At 37.8% G+C, this 19,862-nt stretch overlaps 2 protein-coding genes across 3 annotated transcripts in view; one reads left to right on the forward strand and one right to left on the reverse strand.

The window, feature by feature from the left end:
• The window catches only part of kif18a (kinesin family member 18A), a 36,859-nt gene extending 18,033 nt beyond the window's left edge, over window positions 1-18,826 (reverse strand). Inside the window, exons 1-13 of one of the 2 annotated variants that reach the window (XM_042486698.2) lie at window positions 18,646-18,826; window positions 17,050-17,384; window positions 14,091-14,248; window positions 13,776-13,880; window positions 13,135-13,245; window positions 12,674-12,871; window positions 8,513-8,689; window positions 8,311-8,385; window positions 8,104-8,204; window positions 3,473-3,635; window positions 2,750-2,914; window positions 1,676-1,797; window positions 1,272-1,549 (exon numbers count right to left, since the gene is read on the reverse strand). In XM_042486698.2, coding sequence (XP_042342632.1) covers window positions 1,272-1,549; window positions 1,676-1,797; window positions 2,750-2,914; window positions 3,473-3,635; window positions 8,104-8,204; window positions 8,311-8,385; window positions 8,513-8,689; window positions 12,674-12,871; window positions 13,135-13,245; window positions 13,776-13,880; window positions 14,091-14,248; window positions 17,050-17,365 — 1,969 coding nt within the window. In that variant the 5' untranslated portion in view covers window positions 17,366-17,384; window positions 18,646-18,826. The remainder of the gene's footprint in view (window positions 1-1,271; window positions 1,550-1,675; window positions 1,798-2,749; window positions 2,915-3,472; window positions 3,636-8,103; window positions 8,205-8,310; window positions 8,386-8,512; window positions 8,690-12,673; window positions 12,872-13,134; window positions 13,246-13,775; window positions 13,881-14,090; window positions 14,249-17,049; window positions 17,385-18,645) is intronic. The other variant, XM_042486691.2, reaches the window with a different exon arrangement.
• Window positions 18,827-18,837: 11 nt separating this feature from the next.
• mettl15 (methyltransferase 15, mitochondrial 12S rRNA N4-cytidine) overlaps window positions 18,838-19,862 on the forward strand; it is a 68,742-nt gene continuing 67,717 nt past the window's right edge. The window contains exon 1 of the mRNA XM_042493709.2: window positions 18,838-18,927. The gene's annotated coding sequence lies outside the window, so the exon portion shown is untranslated. The remainder of the gene's footprint in view (window positions 18,928-19,862) is intronic.

The following is a 19,862-nucleotide window of genomic DNA, read 5'->3' on the forward strand; positions in this document are numbered from 1 at the left end:
TGTAGCTCCAATTTTAACACAGTTGTCAGAAAACTGGCAAAAGAAAACAGAATGTATGCGCTTTCCCCTCCACCACTATTATACGACTATTGGGCATTGATTTACAAAGATTTGCCAAATGTGGCGCTAATTCTCCAGTCAGGTGGAACTGCAGAGGCAGGCGCGATGAGATGACGTAATTAAAAGAGCGCCAGTCAGCTCAAGCAAAGGAAAACAATGGATTTACAATGATATGGGAGAGAACACTGGATAAAAAAATTTGGACAAAGCAAAGACAATAAAAATAAGAGAGTTTTGAAGAACTAATATCACAGCACTTTGCTCTCAGCAGAGCTCTGATAACAGCCCTTTGTGTAAACATAAGCATGTCGAAAACCATGCAGAGATGACAAGGTTAGCCTGCTTGACCTATGCAATGACAGTACTTCATCATTTATTTGCTGAATGTGTTTCCACTGCAGTCAGATGCATTTACCAACTTTTCCACCTCCCTCAGCATGATTAATTTTTTTTGCGATATTTAATTTTTTTGTGGACAAATTGAAAATGCACATAAAAATGGTTGAACATAAACACACCTATTGTAAGCAATCATCTATTACGGCAACATCTGATGTTTTGGTTCGTCAAGCATTTGGCATCGTGGTCAGATCTTCCTGCATTTATCAAGAAAACTGACTGAACTGACTTCCCAACCAGGCTATTGGCAGAACATTTTAAGACTAATAATTCATTGATTGAAAGAAAATGAACAGGCAATTTTATCCTTAAAGTATTTACCAAGGAAAAAAAATTAACAAGATTTAACTTCTCAAACATGAGGATTGTCTGCATTTTTCCTTTAAAAAAAGTCATTTTAAATTTTTAAATTTGCTTTCTGTGTGAAGTACTCTAACCCCTGACCCTTACAACAAAAGAGACAGTTTGAAAGAAAAAATAAAGTAAAATATTGATGTGCCAATTATTTGCATAAGAAAAAAAACCCACTCTTAGTGTTTGAAGGCCTTAAGACTATTAGACAGACAAAACAGGCAATTTCCAGGCATGACCTTGGGTGCTGGGACTGTGTGATGGGATTTTTTCACTTGTTCTCTAGGCTAAACATCTCAGTAATTCATTCAGAAAAAAAACAAAAAACAAACAAACTTATTCATCAATAATGTAAATAATTGAGAAACATTAGTTTTGTAATTTAACTAACCACACTAACCAACCATATGCTGAATAAACAACAGAAGAATAAATAGGATGATAAGGGTGTGATGACTTACTGCAGGGGCTACTCTGGTGGTACAGCAGATGTGAGAAAGACAGGACAGGTGCCAACTCGCTGCGGCCCACCTCATTTGTCTCCTGTGAGGCTTCTCCAGTCGCTTTACCTTTCGGCTGCTGCCCAGCTCCTTCCTGGTCGGCCCAGACCACACCTCTCTCTCTCAGCACAAGGTGCTCTAGCTCATGGTTCTCCATCTTATCTGTGGCTGTGACCTGCCCAGCCTCACGTAATGCAGAGTAGTGCCGACTATAAGCCGGCAACAAGATGTTCACCATTCTGAAATGCAATGGAAAAATAATGTTAAGACATTTCTTCCAAGAAAAACTACGATTTACATTGAGGTGATGTGTAATTTCTTCAGCTGCAATGAGTTCAAGTTAATTTTTGGCATTGCAAACTTACTTCTGCATGCGCTTGTTCTCCTGATCCTGCAGTGCAGTGAGCTCGACCATCTGCTTGATGTGTTGTTTGAGATCATTAACCTGCAGATCAAGTCTGTGGCAATGTAGGCCCTTCTCTAACACCTGAACAAGAAGGGAGAAGTGAGTTCAGTGAGCAGAAATTATGAGGCAACAGGCACTCAACATGACAACATATTAAATTAGCATGCCGGTGTGCAGAATTTAAAAAAAAAGGGGGAAAAAAAAGGTAGTGGTCAGGATACAAGAGAAAAGATGCAAAGTTCTGTTTTCATCCATGTTTCATCAGAAAAGCGCTCTGCTCAGGGTAAGGGAGGGGAGAAGGGAAAAAAAAAGGAAAGAACTCTGACGTAAAGAAACTACGAAACAACAGCAGAGAGAACATTTGACCAGTGGGTGCGTCATAGTTCTGGGTCAGTTCCTGGAAGAAAGGATAAAGAAGAAAAAAATAACATGGGCATGGTTTTAGGTAACTGGCTGCTGTGTGAGGGATGAATAAAGGGTATTGATTTATTCTCTTCAGTGATCCACGAGTGAGCTGGAGAAATAAAATGAGCACGGTTCTAATTACTGGGAGAACAGATGGGAAGAAAACAAAGACAGTCACGACACCAGTAGAAACACAGCCTACCTTCCAAAATAAACAAACAAACAAAAAAAAAGAAAAAAAAAAAAAAGTAATGAGTTTTGAGGGATGTAACCCACATTGTGAAGTTTTTCTCTATATCTAATCATTTGTCTCCTTACATTAACTCTATTTCATCTGGTCCACAAGTTATGTAATTCAGTCTCTAGTTTTAATTGCTGTTTGCCTCTACTGATCTGTTGTCCAAAGTCTGACAATTATTTATGTACTCAATCACCAGTGTCAGTGCCAAGTGTTGTTGGGATTTCTCTAAACATGGCTACAAGCAGTGTGTTAACGAAATTTCAATTAGAAATTCTTCTGCGCGCAGTTGTTATAATCAAAAAGTTGTAGCTTACACTAAGCACTGAACAGGTGTGAAATGTCTAAATGTCACCAGTAAACACAAAATTGTCTTTTAGTTCTACTCACCTCTGAGGTCTGATCATTTGACTTCAGCAGCTTAATCTCATTCTCGACACGATGAAGCCAGCCATCATTGTCCAGGAAACGTGTTTCTGCCTCCTTCAGACGTTTACGAATGTGTTCCTGCTGAGTGCGTAAGCTGGCAATCTTCCGCTCGTGCTTACAAGTGGCCTATTCAAAGCGACAACAACAAAAGGTCATTTCAGTGATGTCATGAGTCATCCATTACTTGTGCTAGCATTAGTATGACACACTATTAACTGTGTATGTGGTCTAAATAACAACAAATATAGCTGCAAGAAGCAATATGGCAACCAAGAATATATATATTCATCTAAAATATTAAGGATTTTCATGATGTTCATTGCTGGACAAGCTAATGCAAAACTATTTGTATTGTAAGTTTTTAAAACAGATAATTAATCACCACTCTCAGGTGTTTGTTCCCTCAGTTTAGTTTGTTCTGAATGACTCTGAACCATTCTGAAAACTTAAATAACAAAATAATTCTTGAAAATTCACTTTTCACACTTTAAATGGCATTTACAGCTGGGACTAACACTGGGACTCAAATGGCAGAGAGGAGCCAGGAGCAGTGACCCTGTCCTGTAGTGGCGTAAATGAGAGGCCAAGACAACTATAGAGAACAGAGAAGTGAAATGATGACTCAGCAGCTGTTTTTCTGCGGGGATGATGGAATCTGTGGATAGCACCGTAAGCATCAGCTACCTTCTCAGTCTTGTCTTTGGCACAGAAATATTGGACCTGCAGGTTGTCCTCCTCACTGTAGCGCTGGCGCAGCTCATTCTCCTTCAATTGCCTCTCCAGATCCAGCTGTTCTTTCCTGATTTGGGCCCGGCCCGAGAAGATTCGCTGCAGAGCTTCTGACACCCTAGAGCGAGAGAGAAAGGAAAGAGTGATGTTCAAATATTACAAGCCTCACCTTAAAAGGGCTACATTAGGAAATTTGAACTTAACAAAAGTGAATGTCAAACTTTCCAAAAATGGTCTAAAACCCACTTTGGCTAATAAAATCAAAACAGCAGGTAATTCTAGTCCCATCATCTTTGCATTTAAAGTAACAATTTATGATCTAAATGTAATAATTATAAGCAAAAGTGGCAACCTGAAAAAACGGGTAAATATATTTGTAATTTGCATACATTTTTAAAAAATTAAAAATTGGCCCTTTAAATCAGATGCAGGGTTCCAACACATTTTCATGGAGAAAATTTCCATGACACCTCAAGGACCCATAATAATATTTCCATGACTTTTCACAATATATACCACAAACATTACTCCATCTCAAAAATGCAATACAAGTATGAGGCATAGCATAGATATAACCCTACATACTGAACCACACTGTCACATTATTTTTATCTTATCTAAATATAAAAGATTCAAACTCTGTGCAAACATAATCCCAGCTAGCATGCATACATGGAGGGAAAGATGATTTGAGAAAATGAATAACCATAAGTGATGGTTGAGAAAATACTGAAACACTGGTGCTTATTAGAGCTGCATTATATGAACAGCTAAAGAAAATGCATTCGCTGTTATGTTGTGTTAAATGGAAAGTTATCCACAGGACATTACTGTAACAATTAATTTCATTAAACACAATAAAATTCCATGACTTTTCTAAAATTTTCAAGCTTTAACAAATTCTATGACTTTCCCAGGTTTTTTTCTGTTTGAACCCTGCAGATGAATAGGAATGCATGTGTAGTCTAATGGAATCAATTACAATAGCCTTGATAAAGCATGCCTTTATGGAGCTGTAAAGCTCACTTTTACACAATACTGTCACTGTGGGATTTATTCAACTCTGGTCATTAGGAGGCTGTAGGGTAGTTTAGACTATATATACACTGAAAAGCAATTTTTTGTCTACTCTGATTTACATACATGGGAGAGAATATAAGAAACCCCTCTCAGTTTAATGCAAGCCAATAAAACATCCCCATTATCAGAGGGATTCAAGCCAGATCTGATTAGAAGGCACATGTAAGAGGCAAATTTATATTAACTGCCGTGCCAGGAGCTCTTGCAAACCACTTGTTTGTGTATTTAACACATCCTAAAAAGACCAGATTTAAAAGTTTTATCAGCACATTGACACCAGTTTAAAAACAGCAATTAATCTTATAATCTTGTAAAACTACCAAGTTCATCAAATGTTTAAGTGACAAATATTGTTCATCTTGACAATTAATTAATGATGCCTTAGGGCTTAAGTCAATCATTAATCATGCTGTGAACCTTTTCCTATAATCTAAAGCTTCCACAAGATAGCATTTCTGTCCGGACTGAGCCAGAGAGATATTCTTAGCAATATGATGTATATATGTATTACTGGAACAGAGTTGAGGTGATATCCAGATTGGCTGCAAGTGGCTGTCTGGCTGAGTTAAAGCAGGAGGAGAGACAGGAGAGGCATGCAGGTAAATAAGACTGGAGAGCTGTCGCTGAAATGTGACTGCACTCTTCAATGTAACTCCAGTGACGTAGGAGACGTTGTGGCCTTGCTAGACTGCTGAATTTTTAATAGCGTGAGAAGCGTGCAGCCTCTATTCAGAGCCTCTCACAGTGCGAGTTGTGAATTCTGATGCCAGTGAATGAAACGTGTGGGAGTCAGACTCATTCAGCTTTTCTGTGTCCCCCGCCCCCAACCCAAATACCCCAACCGATGCCACTGAGTGCCTTAAAGATGACAAGACGGGATACGATTGATCTGATTTATATAAAAGAAATAAATGTGTATATATCATTTGAATTCAAATAGCGGCACTGTGCAGCTGTCCCTATCAAACTAAAACTCCACATTTATATAAAAGACAGTTAAGCTAATGTTGAGTAGTTATACCAAACACCAGTATACTCTTACCTACAGCATATTTGTGGAAGGTAGAAAATTAATTAACTTGCCTTTTTTTCAAAACACAAACATGTAAACACCAGCATTTTTCTGTTATTCTGTTATTTCTGTTCTGTATATTTTTAAATGTCTCATCCTGTTTAAAGACATAATATGTAAGCGTATAGCAGCAATTTACATAACAAAATCAAGTTTAAACTAGAGTAATTCTTTCTCTGCCTTAAATTTGTCTAAAAGCTCATTTAATTACACATACACAAGCTGTTTATCAATATTTTAGTATCTGGCTGCTCAATGCAGGTGCACTGCAGTTCAGGAGTGAATCTGGAAAAAAAGTCAAAAAAGTATTCCAGTATAAAAATACAAAAATAAAACCAAAACATAGAAATATAAAGAAATATATTTTCATGCTCTTCCCATTGTACTAGTTCCTTTATGTTACAGAGTGACATTAAACTGTTTTAAAGATACACTGTTTTCCAGAAAGTAACACTTTTCCAGGAGGTTCAAGTGCCCTTTTCGTGGGATAACATTTAATAAGAGTAACATGAACAAGTTGTTTAAAATCTTTAAAAATATTAGGTCACCTTGGGGTGCTGTGAGCTGATCTAGACAGAGTATGGAAACTGATCTAGGCTTTTATTAACAATTTAGCAGAAGTGGCATCAGATCATCAATTCTGACAATTTGTTTCCAGTACACCCTCGGTAGGTGAGCTGTGAAAAACACCACTAATGCATTGTGTTGTGAGTGTGTGCGCGCAAGGCAGCACAAACAAATAAATAAACAGCAGCTGGCATTTTCAAGTAATGATATCCACACTGACACTGTGAGTTACCAATCAAAGCATGCAGAACTGCTCTGGGTTAAAAAAAAAAGTTGCTTTGCTTCTATTTTAGCAACATTTTGTTGGTGCAGCTCTCCTTGAAAGTGCAGCTCCTGGTTGAAAACTACACTTGAACTGTGGGATTTTTTTGTATGCAAAGGGTGAAGGCAGGGTTTTCAAACTCTACCAGATATTTCCAGCCACAACAGTTTTTCCACAATCACTGATCTCTCAAGTTATCAAGTTATTATTCAAAATATGATAGGTCACCATAAAAAAACAACATAAGAAATCATTTTTAGGTGTAGCCTGGGAGCAAAGACCTCAGCACTGAATGACTGCTTTTTGCCAATGACGTGGTCTTATTATTGAAAACATTATATGTCACCATGAAAAAATTAAGTTAAGCCATCATTTTTACAGGGTTCCCACACATTTTCATGGATAAAATTTTAAAACTAGTTTCATGACTTTTCCAGGTCTGGAAAATGTGATTGTGAAATTCTATGACTTTTCCAGGTTTTCCATGACCGTGGGAACCCTATTTTTAGGTGTAGCCTTGAAACACAGACCACAGCATTGCATCACTGCTCTTTGCCAATGATATAACTTAATCTTTGGATCTTGTTCATGAGTCAGGTGGCGAATGAGCAGGAGACTGACACAGACGTGGATTGTATGATTTAGAAAGTAACACAGATGGTGCAAGAGACTGTCATGTGCACAGACAAAAAGAATAAGATCATGGATACAAAGGGCCAAAATGAGTTTTCTTCAGAGGGGATTTGGGCCTCTTGGGGACAAGGTGAGGGGTTGAAACATTCAGAGGGAGATGAAAACAGGGTTTCCCACACATTCATTTATTTTTGGCTGACCGCCTAAACTAAATCACCTGCTGTCACAAATAATTAATTATACTGTTAATTATTTTTTAGTGCACCTGGAGTAGAGATGGCGCAGCAGAACGTCAGTCACATAAAAAGTGAAACATAACAGTTCATTCTGCTGGGTCTAAAACTTTGCTTTCACTTCAATCTGCAAACAGCTCCTCTTAAACACTGATGCAATCTGATCAGCTGTGAACAGATCAACAGATCAATTATTTCCAACCCGCAACTGTTGTGGAGGAAAAAAGAACTTGTGGAGAGCTCTGCCTGCTGCACAGTGTTGACGGACCTGCAAAATTATTTTAACTGCAAAACTTCATGGACTACATTCTAATCTAACAAACCTGTAACTAATCTCTTGTGTTGTTCTTTTACATAACTCAGACTATACAGACTACAGACTATAGAAGGGTAAAAAATAGGGAACATCAGTTCTAAGGGACATACAGTACATGAGGAGGTCCCCTGTATATTCTCCATCTTGTAAGGGGTCCTTAGCGGAAAAATAAATCGTAAACCTCTAAACTACATTAAACTATTATGGATTTAAAGCCACCAGAACCACTTGTAAAACCACAGGTCCCAGGAATGTTTCACCAATGTGCAATACATTGGAGAAATGTAGGCTGTTCTTTCCTCCTGCAGTATGTGCCTGGATTCCAATTAAAATGTTTACGATAAAAGAGTTTATGACACATAAAGAAACAACCACTGATATGTCTCAGGCTGCACTCTGAATCACACTTATGTACATGCTTACCCTTTGAACTTTTCCTGTCTCTGGGAGGAGATCATGTTAGAAGCCCCAGGCACCATGTTCTTCTCCTCGTATTCTTTTAGTTTCTTCTTCAACTGGAGAATCTTTAGAGAGAAAACAGAACATTAAAATAGCAGTTAGAAATAGGAAAAAATACAGAGATTTCTGGATGAAAAACAGAGCATGGTAGTGTTGGTTGTATCATATTACCTCTTGCCGTTGCTTCTCACATATCACTACATACTGGCCAATGTGACTGTCCAGGCTCACAACATTACTCTTCAGCTGATAGGTAAGGAAAGAGAGAAAATGTTAATGATGTAAAATGAATTGATAAATGTATAGTACAAGAATCACATCAATTATTAAATGATTTACAATTATAAAACAATGCTGTAACTTCAATACTAACCGAGGACTTAATCTCCTTGGCCCTGTTTGCATACTTAAGTGTGTTGTGGGTGTCATCATATGACTTGGATGAGGGGCTAACATTGGCAATCATAACTGTCCTGCAGTTGCCCCCCAAGGAGTCTTTAAGTATGCGCGTCAACTTGCTGTCCCTGTATGGTATATGAGTTTTCTTACTCTGAAACAAATGAGAAAAGACAACATTAGCCCAAAAAAAAATGTGAATATTTTCAATCAAATCAAAACAACTCTTGTTGTTCCATTGACCTAGAAAGTAAATCAAATTAAAGTAAAACAAAACAAAGAAATACAGAATGTTGAAATTCAGTACCTTTGCCAGACATGACACAGTCAAAATTAAAAAAGAAAAAATGCGTTGTTGCTGGGGTATGCAGACGAGCATAAATGTGAGTTGCACCTTAATATGCCTTCTCCATCTGGACAAGCTCCACAAGAGAAGCTTAGTATATTACAGTATTTGGTGGGGACCAATAAACCTAACAGGTTACAAAATTCAGCATGGAGGGCTCATTTTAGAGTTAAACACGGAGCAGCCATCCACAGAACTGGTCTGGAGTCTTTCTGCAGCTGTGAACTGTCAACACAGCTCAGTCTGTAACAATGGCATTAGATAGACTACAGCTGCTTAGGTGAGTCACAATCTCATGGGCATTGGGATTGCAGAAAGTCACATTAAAGTTAAGTAACAAAGGAGTGTAAAATGATCTCTTTTGGGGGTTAGCAGCCATGCCTGCACTTCTCTCTGGAAAAACCCCTAGCCTACATCTGGATTCAAAGACCTTAGTTTGAGCTCATGTCAGTTCCAGGGAGTTTAAGGAAAGCCGGGACAATTCGGAAAATCTCGTTTTAATAAGAGCAGGCATTCAAACTAATTTTTTCAACAAAATCTGCATATAAAAGTAAAGATAAATTTTGTTATTATCCCAGTATAAGTACAGGGATAAAAACAAATCGTCACAGGTTCAGTGTAAAATGATCCCCTGCAACATAGGCCCTGTTTACAACTGGTATCAAAATGTGTTCTAGGTGATCGGATCACAAGTGGACAGTTTTACGTGCAGGTTTGAAATGCACCCAATGTGTCATCAATGTGTCTTGACATCTGATTGCTTAGATCACATTGATCTGGGCTGCATATGGCCAATTTCCTTCAGCAGTGTGCTAATGTGTCCCGACATCCTCATCATAGGCAGAAATACATATTCTTTCACGTGCAAACACCGTTGTTTTAAGGTGTAAAACAGACATATTGCAAATATGTCAAACATCTTGGGGGATTTGTTTTGCCTGGTATTAGACCATGTCTGTATTGCTTTTGGTTTTTTTTGCCCACATACCAAGACCTTTCCCAACTTAATTTTCTTAACGTGAAGTGCACTTCTTTATCATTTTTCTTCCTTTAATTCCCTGCAGTCTATGCACAGGGAGCTCTTTTCTGCCTCCCACAAATTTAAAACCATGTCTCTGCTCTTTGCCAAAAGAAATTATGTACATTTTTAGGCAAGTGAGATCTGATCACAAGTGGTCACTAAAGATGCATTCTCATGCCCAGTGTGAACAGACAGACTTAGAGCTTTCCCCTTGTGATCCGATCACTTGAGACACTCAAGTAATACCAGGTGTAAACAGAGCCTTAAAGGTGAATAGAGGGACCTACACTGGTGTGAATGGGATATGCTAAGCAGCCAAGAAAAACAAGTGCTGGCTTCATAAGGAGCCCAGTGCTGCAGTGACACAAGCTACATACGTCTGGTTGTGCTGACCAAGTGACGGTCTAGTTTTCCCCTTCTACTCTCCATGATCACTTACAATGTTTAATATTACAGCAGACCACAAAATATAGAATTTAAGTTCAGATGTCTTTTTGTTGCTGTTGTCTAACAACTCCAAGAGCATAAAATAGTCATTTTAACACAGGTCATAAATGCTACTTATTGACCAGGGTTAACAGTAATTCCAAGGCTGGAATATTGATGCCCTAAAGGTTTTATTATTTAAATACAACCGGAGCAATCAGAGGAAATGGACATACTGACAGATCATTTGCTTCGCAACAATGCAACAAGGAACCTGATGTCTTAAAATGTTGACAACCACACTTCAGTGAAAGCTCAGCTTTCTCTGTCTGGACCATTAAGCAAGATTGGCACAATCAAATGTGTCTGCTTTGGACAACATTTTCAGAAAGCCCCTTTCGTGGGTGGGAAACACTGGCCCTGTGTGAATGGAAAGCCAAAATGGAGAGAAAGGATGCTGTGGCAAATGTATCTGCATTGGTTTGGACATCGCCTAAGGCAAACAACTTACAACAAAAACCTCTGTGCAGCATAGCATGAAGATGACATACTGAAGAGCCCAAACAGATGTAGCAGGCATTCTTCTTCACTCAAACGAATGGCATGTCAGCCCAGACACAAGTGGGGACATTCTTTCCTGTAAGCAATGGCCACAACATGAATTCCTTGTCTGCCAACAGTAAACACTGGAGTACCAATAACCATGGGGGCAGGGTGGGGGTTTGTGGTGGGCATTGTAGGTTGAGCAGATCAAAATATGACTCCATGACTGTAACATTCAAGACTGGTGTGCAGAGTATAAAACAACTGGCCACAGTTTTAACGCAAGAATGAAGTAACCTGTTGAAGAAGGATCACATTTCAACATGGCCGTGGTACATTTGCACTGCACTTCCTAAATGCATGTGGCCTGCTTGAGCCTCGTCCCTTGAGACTGGTGTGTAAAATGAGAAGACTGCTTGACAGGTTAATGTATGCAACTGGAATGAAATAATACCCAAATACTCAGTTGACTCTCCACTTCCCAGACTCTCTGTTTCATATGGAGGCTACTGCTCAACTTCATATACCAAAAACCATAATAATCTTAAGAATGTGTATAATCTTAAGAATCAAATTTTCCAAATGCAAAACCAAATGCATGGCATAGTTGGTTAGAGCTCTGTACATTTATACAAATCTACATGTTATACATTTGTAAACACATTGTGACATTTTTGTCAACAATCTGTAGTTGGTCCAAACTATAAAATATATCAATACAGACTACTCAGAATCTAATATTTTGTAACATATAAACAGACAGACTATACAATATCTTGGATTTTTCTCATGGCAATTTTCTTCTGAAGTCTGTTTATTGTTTATTTTATATATTTTTATGTATTTTATAATTATTATTGGTTTAAACCCTTGATCTTTATTGTACCTAATATGTAAAGCAATGTAATATCTTTTTGAGATTGTATAAATAGATCACTACTCTAACTTATATGAGGCAGTGAATCATGAAGCAGCATTTAGTTTGTTACCAGGCTAACCAGACACTAACAGATGCTGCTGTGCACAGCTGTCTTCCTTAACCAGGAGGTGTCTTCTGTGCAATCCAAATCCTGAGTGTTACAACATCAAGCACACAACACTGTTTGAATATTAACTCTTTTGTGAGCAGATGACTAATCTTTACCTCCAGGTGTCACTGAGACGTCTGACATACTGCTCCCAGCAAACACAAAATGTGAAACACTGTTAAAATATTTAAAGGGGGAGACCACATTTTCCAGTTTCTCTCTTTCCCCTGATTTCTCTATAACTAAAAAAACAAGTCCACATGTTGTTTTTCAGGGTCCCAAAACAATTAAGGATTTCTAGGAATGAGTGGGCACCTTGGTACAGGGGCGCAATGACATTGGAAAATGTGATCAGTGTTTGCAACAAAAGCTGGTTGTGAAAATGTTGACGTGCATTCCTTGACTATTATATGACCAGTGCATTCATTAGACCTAAATTACATGGATATAAACACCATTCATAACAACATGAATGGATATTGCATTGGTTAATTAATCATGGACCTTGTTTTTAAAACTTTATTTCCCTTCATTTGCATAATGGGGCCTTTTAAATTCATGGAAAAATGCTGTGGAGCTTGTGTAAGCAGAGCACCAGAAACATGGTGACCAACGTTTTTTTTTGTTTTGAACTCTTCAGTGAAAACTAATCTGTATCAGCAGTGACTGTGATTTAGCTAATGAAAATGAAAAGTGCTCATTCATGTGGTTGTTAAAGTAACACTATATGTTAACTACAGTATTAATACTTTTTATAAGATAATATAAACTCACCTTTGGGTCAGCAAGAACATTGATAACATTTCCAAGGGCAAGGAGGGAGCGATTGATGTTAGCACCTTCCCGCAGACGTGCCCCCTTAGCGTTGGTGGCGCTAGCTCTCTCTGAGCCTGCCAGATCAATCAGGCTCATTTTGGCAACACAGACGTTAGGATTGAGGCAAGCGGTTTTGTCCTGCTGTCTTAAATATATCTGAAGGAAAGAATATAAAACTGTCAATTTAAGGTTATGAAGAAGCAACTGGTGATGCCTTGTAACATGTTTTTAGTGAAACAGTACTTCCAATAGTTACCATATAAAAAGCTGAAGATATTAGTAACTGCACACTTGAAATTGTGGATTGGGAACTGTTTAGCTTTTGTGCTCATTTTTTCTGTTAATCATTTTCTTTCATAATGACATCATGCAAGAGCCTAACTGTCCTTTTGGATTTCAATAACACTGGATTGAAATACCTGAAATACAGCATGGGACCGGGAAGAGGTTGCATTCATGTCAGTAGGGTGCTGTGTCCTGTTGCGATTACCAGAATCCAGAGCCTCAAGTATGTGCTCTGCAGATTTGGGCTGTAAAGGAGGGAAATAAAAAATAAATAAATAAATTAAAAAAATAAATAAATAAATAAGACGTCATAGATGGTGTGTGACCCACTAAAAGGCCCCATCTGGAACCACCACAGTGTACTTGCATCCACAGAAACAGAACAAAAGAGATGTTCAAACAATAATAGTTTGTGTATGTAACATAGTTTTAAGGAACAATATCTGGACACAGTATATTTACTGTAATTAAAGAAAGAAGACATTTAAATTAAAAATGTTTCTCTTTACACTATCTTTAAAATGTCTAAACACAGTAGGTACATTTTTAAATATCAGTACCTTCAGGGGAGCCCATTTCTTATGATTTACTCTTGTATGACCTCTACAGACTCTGAAAATATGATTTTCTAATTTAAGACATTATTTTATGCATTGCTTAAGAAACTCAAGGAAAACTAAATTAGGCTGTAATAAACTGACTTTGCTATGACATGATATAGCTTTAATGTGCTAAATGATATGTGAGAGCGTGCATGACACATGGTGCTACTAACCTGATGCAGTGTGAGGCCCTGAACAACCACTCCCTTAGAGCTGTCCTCTCTGACTGCAAGAGGCCCTGCATTAGCCAACAAGTCTCTGATCTGTTCATTGTAAACCTGTAAACAAACAAAAACATAAATGCAAACAGCTGCAAAGTCATCAAAACCATCCCAAAAGATCAGTCAAAAAATGTATGATGTTGGTTAAGGCTCTGTAAGGGGGAGTCTGAGAATCTTTTTGACACAAAGAATGAACAGGACTTTCGGCACTAATACAAAGAAAAACATGAATAAAAACAAGCAATAGAGAAATTATGAAATTATCACCTCAAGATATGAGAATGCAACAGCAAACTCTTTCTCCTCCTTGGCTTCATCCATGCGTTTGAACAGCTCTGTCATGGTGCGGTACATGACCCCAGGGTCATTTTGCGTGCCTAACATGGTATGTGTCTTGCCTGCTCCAGTAGCACCGTAGGCAAACACTGCAATCGAAAGGCAACTTTTTATATAGTAAAACATGAATGAAAAATAACACAGGACTCCCACGCACTTTCCTGGACAAAATCTCCATGACTTTTCAAGGACTCAACTTTTTTACTTGACTCTCTTGCAAAGTGTTTTTCCAAATATATCAGATTCAAACTCTATTCAAACATAACCCCAGCAAGCTGGGACACATGAAAGGAGAGATGGAGTGGGAGAAAATGGAGAAACAAGGTAGATTTATTTCTCATTTTTCTTAAACGTGGTTTAGGAAGAAATTAAATTAAAGTTGACCCTAAATCCTGCTACATCTTTTTGGCATCGAAGGAGAAGCTGTTCGTGATGGTAAATGAAATATCACACATCAACACTTATTAGAGCTACATTACGTCAACAGCTACAGAAAATAAATTTGCTGTCCTGTTACATTATATGGAAGGTTGGAAGATTATTCTAACTACTTTGTCACACAACAAAATGACTTTTACAAAACTTCCACTGATTTTTACTAGTTCCAAGACTTTTCCTAGAAACGTGATGGTGCAGCACCCCATGTACAAAGGCTATGTCCTTGCTGCAGCGTTCATAGGTTCAACTCCAACCTGCAGCCCTTTGCTGCATGTCATCCCCTCTCTCTCTCGCCCCTTCATGCTAAACCTGTCATAAAGAATAAAGGCAAAAGCTAAAAAATAATCTAAAACAGAAAATGTGGTTGTGAAATTTCATGACCTTTCCAGATATTCCATGACCATGGAGCCCTGATAACAATACTTACTGCAACAACAATGGCAACAGCTACATTTAAGTTATTTGAATAGAGTACCACAACAAACTTATGTACAAAATGTAAAGGTCAAACATATATTTTTTTCAGGAGGCCCAGAAAAGCTGCGGCCATCGTGAAAAGCCTGACTTAACTGTAAAAATAAAGACGCTCTAGTCAGCTTATATTTAAAAGTGGGCCTACAGTGAGTAACATTGTCATAACACCACCTAAATGACAAGTTTTAATGTCATGCCATTGAATCAAATACTATTTTAAAAATTCTTAGTCACATAGTGCAATTAGATTAAGATAAACTAATGTCAGATTATTAGGTACACCTAGCTAAAACTAATGCTGTCTAAAGCAACAGTACCGCAATAAATCCTACTTTTATGAAGGCTTATAATGTCCGGTTTGCGTTGAAACTGTTCAAGAAAAGTGTTGATAAAACTGTATGACCATTTCAGAGGCTGCAGTTTGCGGTGCTGTTGAATTGTATTGTTTTATACTGACAGGTGTTTCTGTTGTTTTGTTCACCTTATTTATATCAACAATGCTAAGCTGAATAACAAAAACGCCTCTCTGTATAATGCAGTACAGTTCAACAGCACAGTGAACTACATCCTACAAAATGACTGTGAAGTGAAATCATCCTATCTGACACACAAACTGAACATTAATACCTTCATGATGGCAGGATTTACTGCAGGACTGTTGTACTGGGTTGCATTCGATTTAGCTAGGTGTACCTAATAAACTATCAGCTGAGTGAATATTGTTCAGCAGGATCAAGATTTTCAGCTGATCCAGGCATCTTTCAATGGATCAATGATGAGTCTCTGAAGCCAAATTTGTTTTGGGTTCTGTTTACAGCGGGTACACCAGCTGTCAAATTTACCCATTTGTGCTGATTTAAAACACTAGAACTGTGCATTCATTGTGAGTTAGTGACCAGCAAGTGAACCCTGGAGCACACAAAGTAAATTAACAGCAGCCAGCAGTTTCAATTAATGATACGGCAGCATGAGTCAGCGAGCCATGTTGAGAAAAAAAAAATTAAATTAAAAACATGGCTCTTAAGTGGTGCTGGTGTGGCTCATAGCTCCATTTGAACTTCAGTGTTTGGTCATGCTGTGGTTGAGAAGAGGTGATCACAAATCCAAAAAGTTTAGTGCAACAACATATTAGCTCACTTTATTATGGACACCATGAAGAGTCATGGTGGGACTTTTTTTCCCCCCCAGTACTAGTTGCTTTCCCTTGCAATACTTTTACGTCATCGTGCAATAAATTTTCTGATCCATTGAGGAAGACTGAGCTGTTTTATGAAAGTGTTATTTATTAGACCGCCCGTGGTTTTAACTTCAGCAGCTGACTGCATGCAGTGGTTGGTTGTGTGCTGTGAATTGAAATGATTGTACTGATCAAGTGTTATAACATAGTGTTGCTACTGTATTCTTGAAAACTTGTGATGATTTGGTAAAACAGCTGGCATATCTAGTAGAATCACTGCAGGTTCAAAAGATGAGCGTCCCTAAGCTGGCAGAATTAGTTCTCATTTACGCTCAAAGTTGCATACAGAAATGGCGACGGATCCAAATGGTTCAATGAGGTTTTGTTATATACTGGTATTGATGACAACCGTGATATTTAAACACACAAAACACTAATCTCATGTGATGATTCACAAACCATAATATTGCAAAAATAATCTGCCACCTCTCAAATCATTTCTGTTTCTTTACATTCTTGCTTTGTCTCCATCTCCCTACACTCATATTTCGGGTGTAATTTATTTACAAAAAATGGAAAAAATGCACAATAAACAAAGTTAAGGATAAATTTGATTGATAGATTATTGTGATTTTTTTGGCCAAGACGATTGTGTGAAAATCTGATCTTGTGCCAGACCTAGTTCAGTATCTCATGTAATTTTTGTACTATTTAAGTTTCCTTTTGCAATTTGGGGATCATGCCAGCATGTTTGGCAGCCTGATGCAGCTTTAACACACAGCTTGCATATTCATTTGTTACCTGTGCAGTTAAATCCATTCATTACACCATCTAGCACTCCTTTAGTGGTGCTCTCGAAGATGTCATCTTGAGTAGAGTCCTCCCCAAAGACGTGGTCAAAAACAAACTTCAGGTCTTTGTTGGCCCTCCTGTTGATGTTTCTGTTTCGTACTCTTTGTGCCCCAAAACATGACGTGTCCTCTTCCTTGGGGTCAAATATAAGCATGTGGCTATCAACAACCTGGACCACATTTCGACAGTTTTCACGCTTCTCGCTCTCATTGGTCGGCCTCACTCGAACAACCACCTTTACATGGCTGCACACATCACTTGCCATTGTGGTCCCTGACGTGTTTCTGAAAAACAAAAGAAAGGATTGACTATATTTTCCACATTGCAAACATCAGTATAATTTTTAATAATGTGCTCAATAAATCACACAAATTGAGAAGGAAACAGGGGAAAATGGTAAGAAGACAAAAGGCAGTGTAACTTTTGACTGATTTGACTGATGGGTGCTGGGAGTTGCAATTCAATACAACAAGCCTGCAAAAAGTCCTACTCTAATGACGATTAACATTTAGCTTTGTTAAAAATGTTTTAGAGATGTCTTGATTCCAACTAGTGGTCTTGTCGAGGCTGCTGTTTTCAGTGCTGTTGAAAAGTATTGCTTTGCACTGTGACACAATCAATATCTAACATCATCCAGTATTTAGTCCATCTTGTCATCTCTTTAAAATCAAATTATCTGAGCCACTACTGCACTATAACCGGAGTTGGTGTTTGTTAAAAGTCGCTCTGATGTAAATTATATTATATTATAGAGAATTATAGAAAAAAGAAGATAAAGTATTAGTAGTAAGAATAAGAAAATAAGAAATAAGTATAAATACAACACAAAAAATGTGCATTATGTTTCAGTTTCACACAACTGAGGGTAATATTTAAAAATCTGAAATGTATAATATTCCTGGTATATAAAGTATGTAAAAATACAAACAATATGTGCTCCATTACAATGTGCGAAACAGCACGATTTAAAAATATAAAATTATATATATATACACACACACACACACACACACATATATATGCATATAAATGTCTTATGCAACACACAATATACACATACACACAATACATGAGTAGAAAATAGGGAATAAGAAACATGTACAATATGTGCATCATATGTTAGATACGTTCAGGACTGGTTTTGGTAAAAATAAATTAGATAATAAAGAAAATTGCTGAGACTATCACACCGATTACTGCACACTTAAAACAGTGTTACAAAGAATTATTGTACCATAAATCACTACTTCACAGTTGAATAATATGAATAGATAATGGCATTATAACTGCTGGCGGGTGAATTGACTTTTCAAGGCACAAAAAGTCATGATAAAAGATACAAAACAGTAGTCTTACTGTTAGCTGAGTGCTACTTAACATGTTAGCAAATATGTGAATCCAAACACACATCACAATGGGCGTTTTTAAAGGCAAACCTGCCACCGTTAACCTGGCAGGGTTGGATATTGCTTGCTAGCTAGCCGTAGCACAACTTCCAACGGTAAGTTAGCACTGTTTTCCTTACGTCGAGTGATTGTATCTTACCTTTTGTCAACAACGGTTATCTCGCATTTTATGTCGCCACGGTAACGTTTTCTAGAGAGACACGAGTAGCTAGTATGAAAGAAAGAAATTCGCTAGAGAAGCTACGACATAGCTAGATAGCCGGACACAGCTAGCACGACAAGCGCCAATAATTCAAAAACAAGCCCTCTTCCTCTGTCGCAGGAGATTGGATGTGAGTCTCCGGTCATTGGGCGGATCAGAGTGACGCGCCGGATATGCTTGTTGCTGAAGGTGGAGCTACTCTCTGGCAGGTCAACTACGGTAAGCTACTGACAACTCCCCGAGGTTTAGACACGTTTCTCCGTCACACTCCGCCTTAGTTTAACATTTTTCAGTGTGACTGGATGTCGTGTTGCGTCCATATTCGTGTATTTGTTGACAGATAGTTTAGCTAACTGCGCGCGGGCATCCAACATGGTGGCATAGCAACAATATCTACGCTGCATCGTCAGGTGTGAAGAAAGCCTGCTGATCTGACAACGTTATTACAGCCATTACACACACACGTGATAAAGAGCAACAAATGGTGTGCTAAACGTTGCAAAACACTTCTTATCGATGACAACCATATCTAATAATAGCTAAGTTAAATGTTTGCACCACTCTGCCAAAAGGACAAGACAAAGGTGTGGTTAACCTTAGCCATAGAGTCATTAGCTAAACGCATAGATACATAGCACAGCTAATACTGAGCAAATCAGGGTCGTTTCTAGAATTAGAGGACATTGGGGGAACTCAGTACAGTGGGGTTTTTCTGGGGGATTTTTATTTTATTTTTATTTTTTAATTTATTAACAAGCTTTATTTTGCTTTGTTGTGCACTTTGGCACCTTACTTACCCCCCAATATTCTTTATTTATTTATTTATTATTATCATTATTTTTTTTAGCTGTCTAGATAAGGGGTTAACAGATTATTGGTCTAACCAATTTTTGAGGAAGAAATATTTTTGTCATTTTGCGCATTATCTGTATCTGCATTTTATTTTGATTATCCCTGGTGAAATTAATAAATTAAAAAGTGCATAGAATGTGTCAGCACAGGAGGAACTTTTACTTTGGAAAACCTCAGGGAGTTCATTTTAATTTATTCATTTTTATTTGAATTTTCACTTGACTTTAAAAAAAAGTTGCTGGGAACTTGCAATACTAATTATACTAATAAAGTACTAATAATGAGTTTCAGTATTGGCCCTA

This window comes from Plectropomus leopardus, chromosome 1 (assembly GCF_026936395.1).
Source record: "Plectropomus leopardus strain MGB_pleo_1.0 chromosome 1, ASM2693639v1, whole genome shotgun sequence".
NCBI classification, from domain to species: Eukaryota; Metazoa; Chordata; class Actinopteri; order Perciformes; family Serranidae; genus Plectropomus; species Plectropomus leopardus.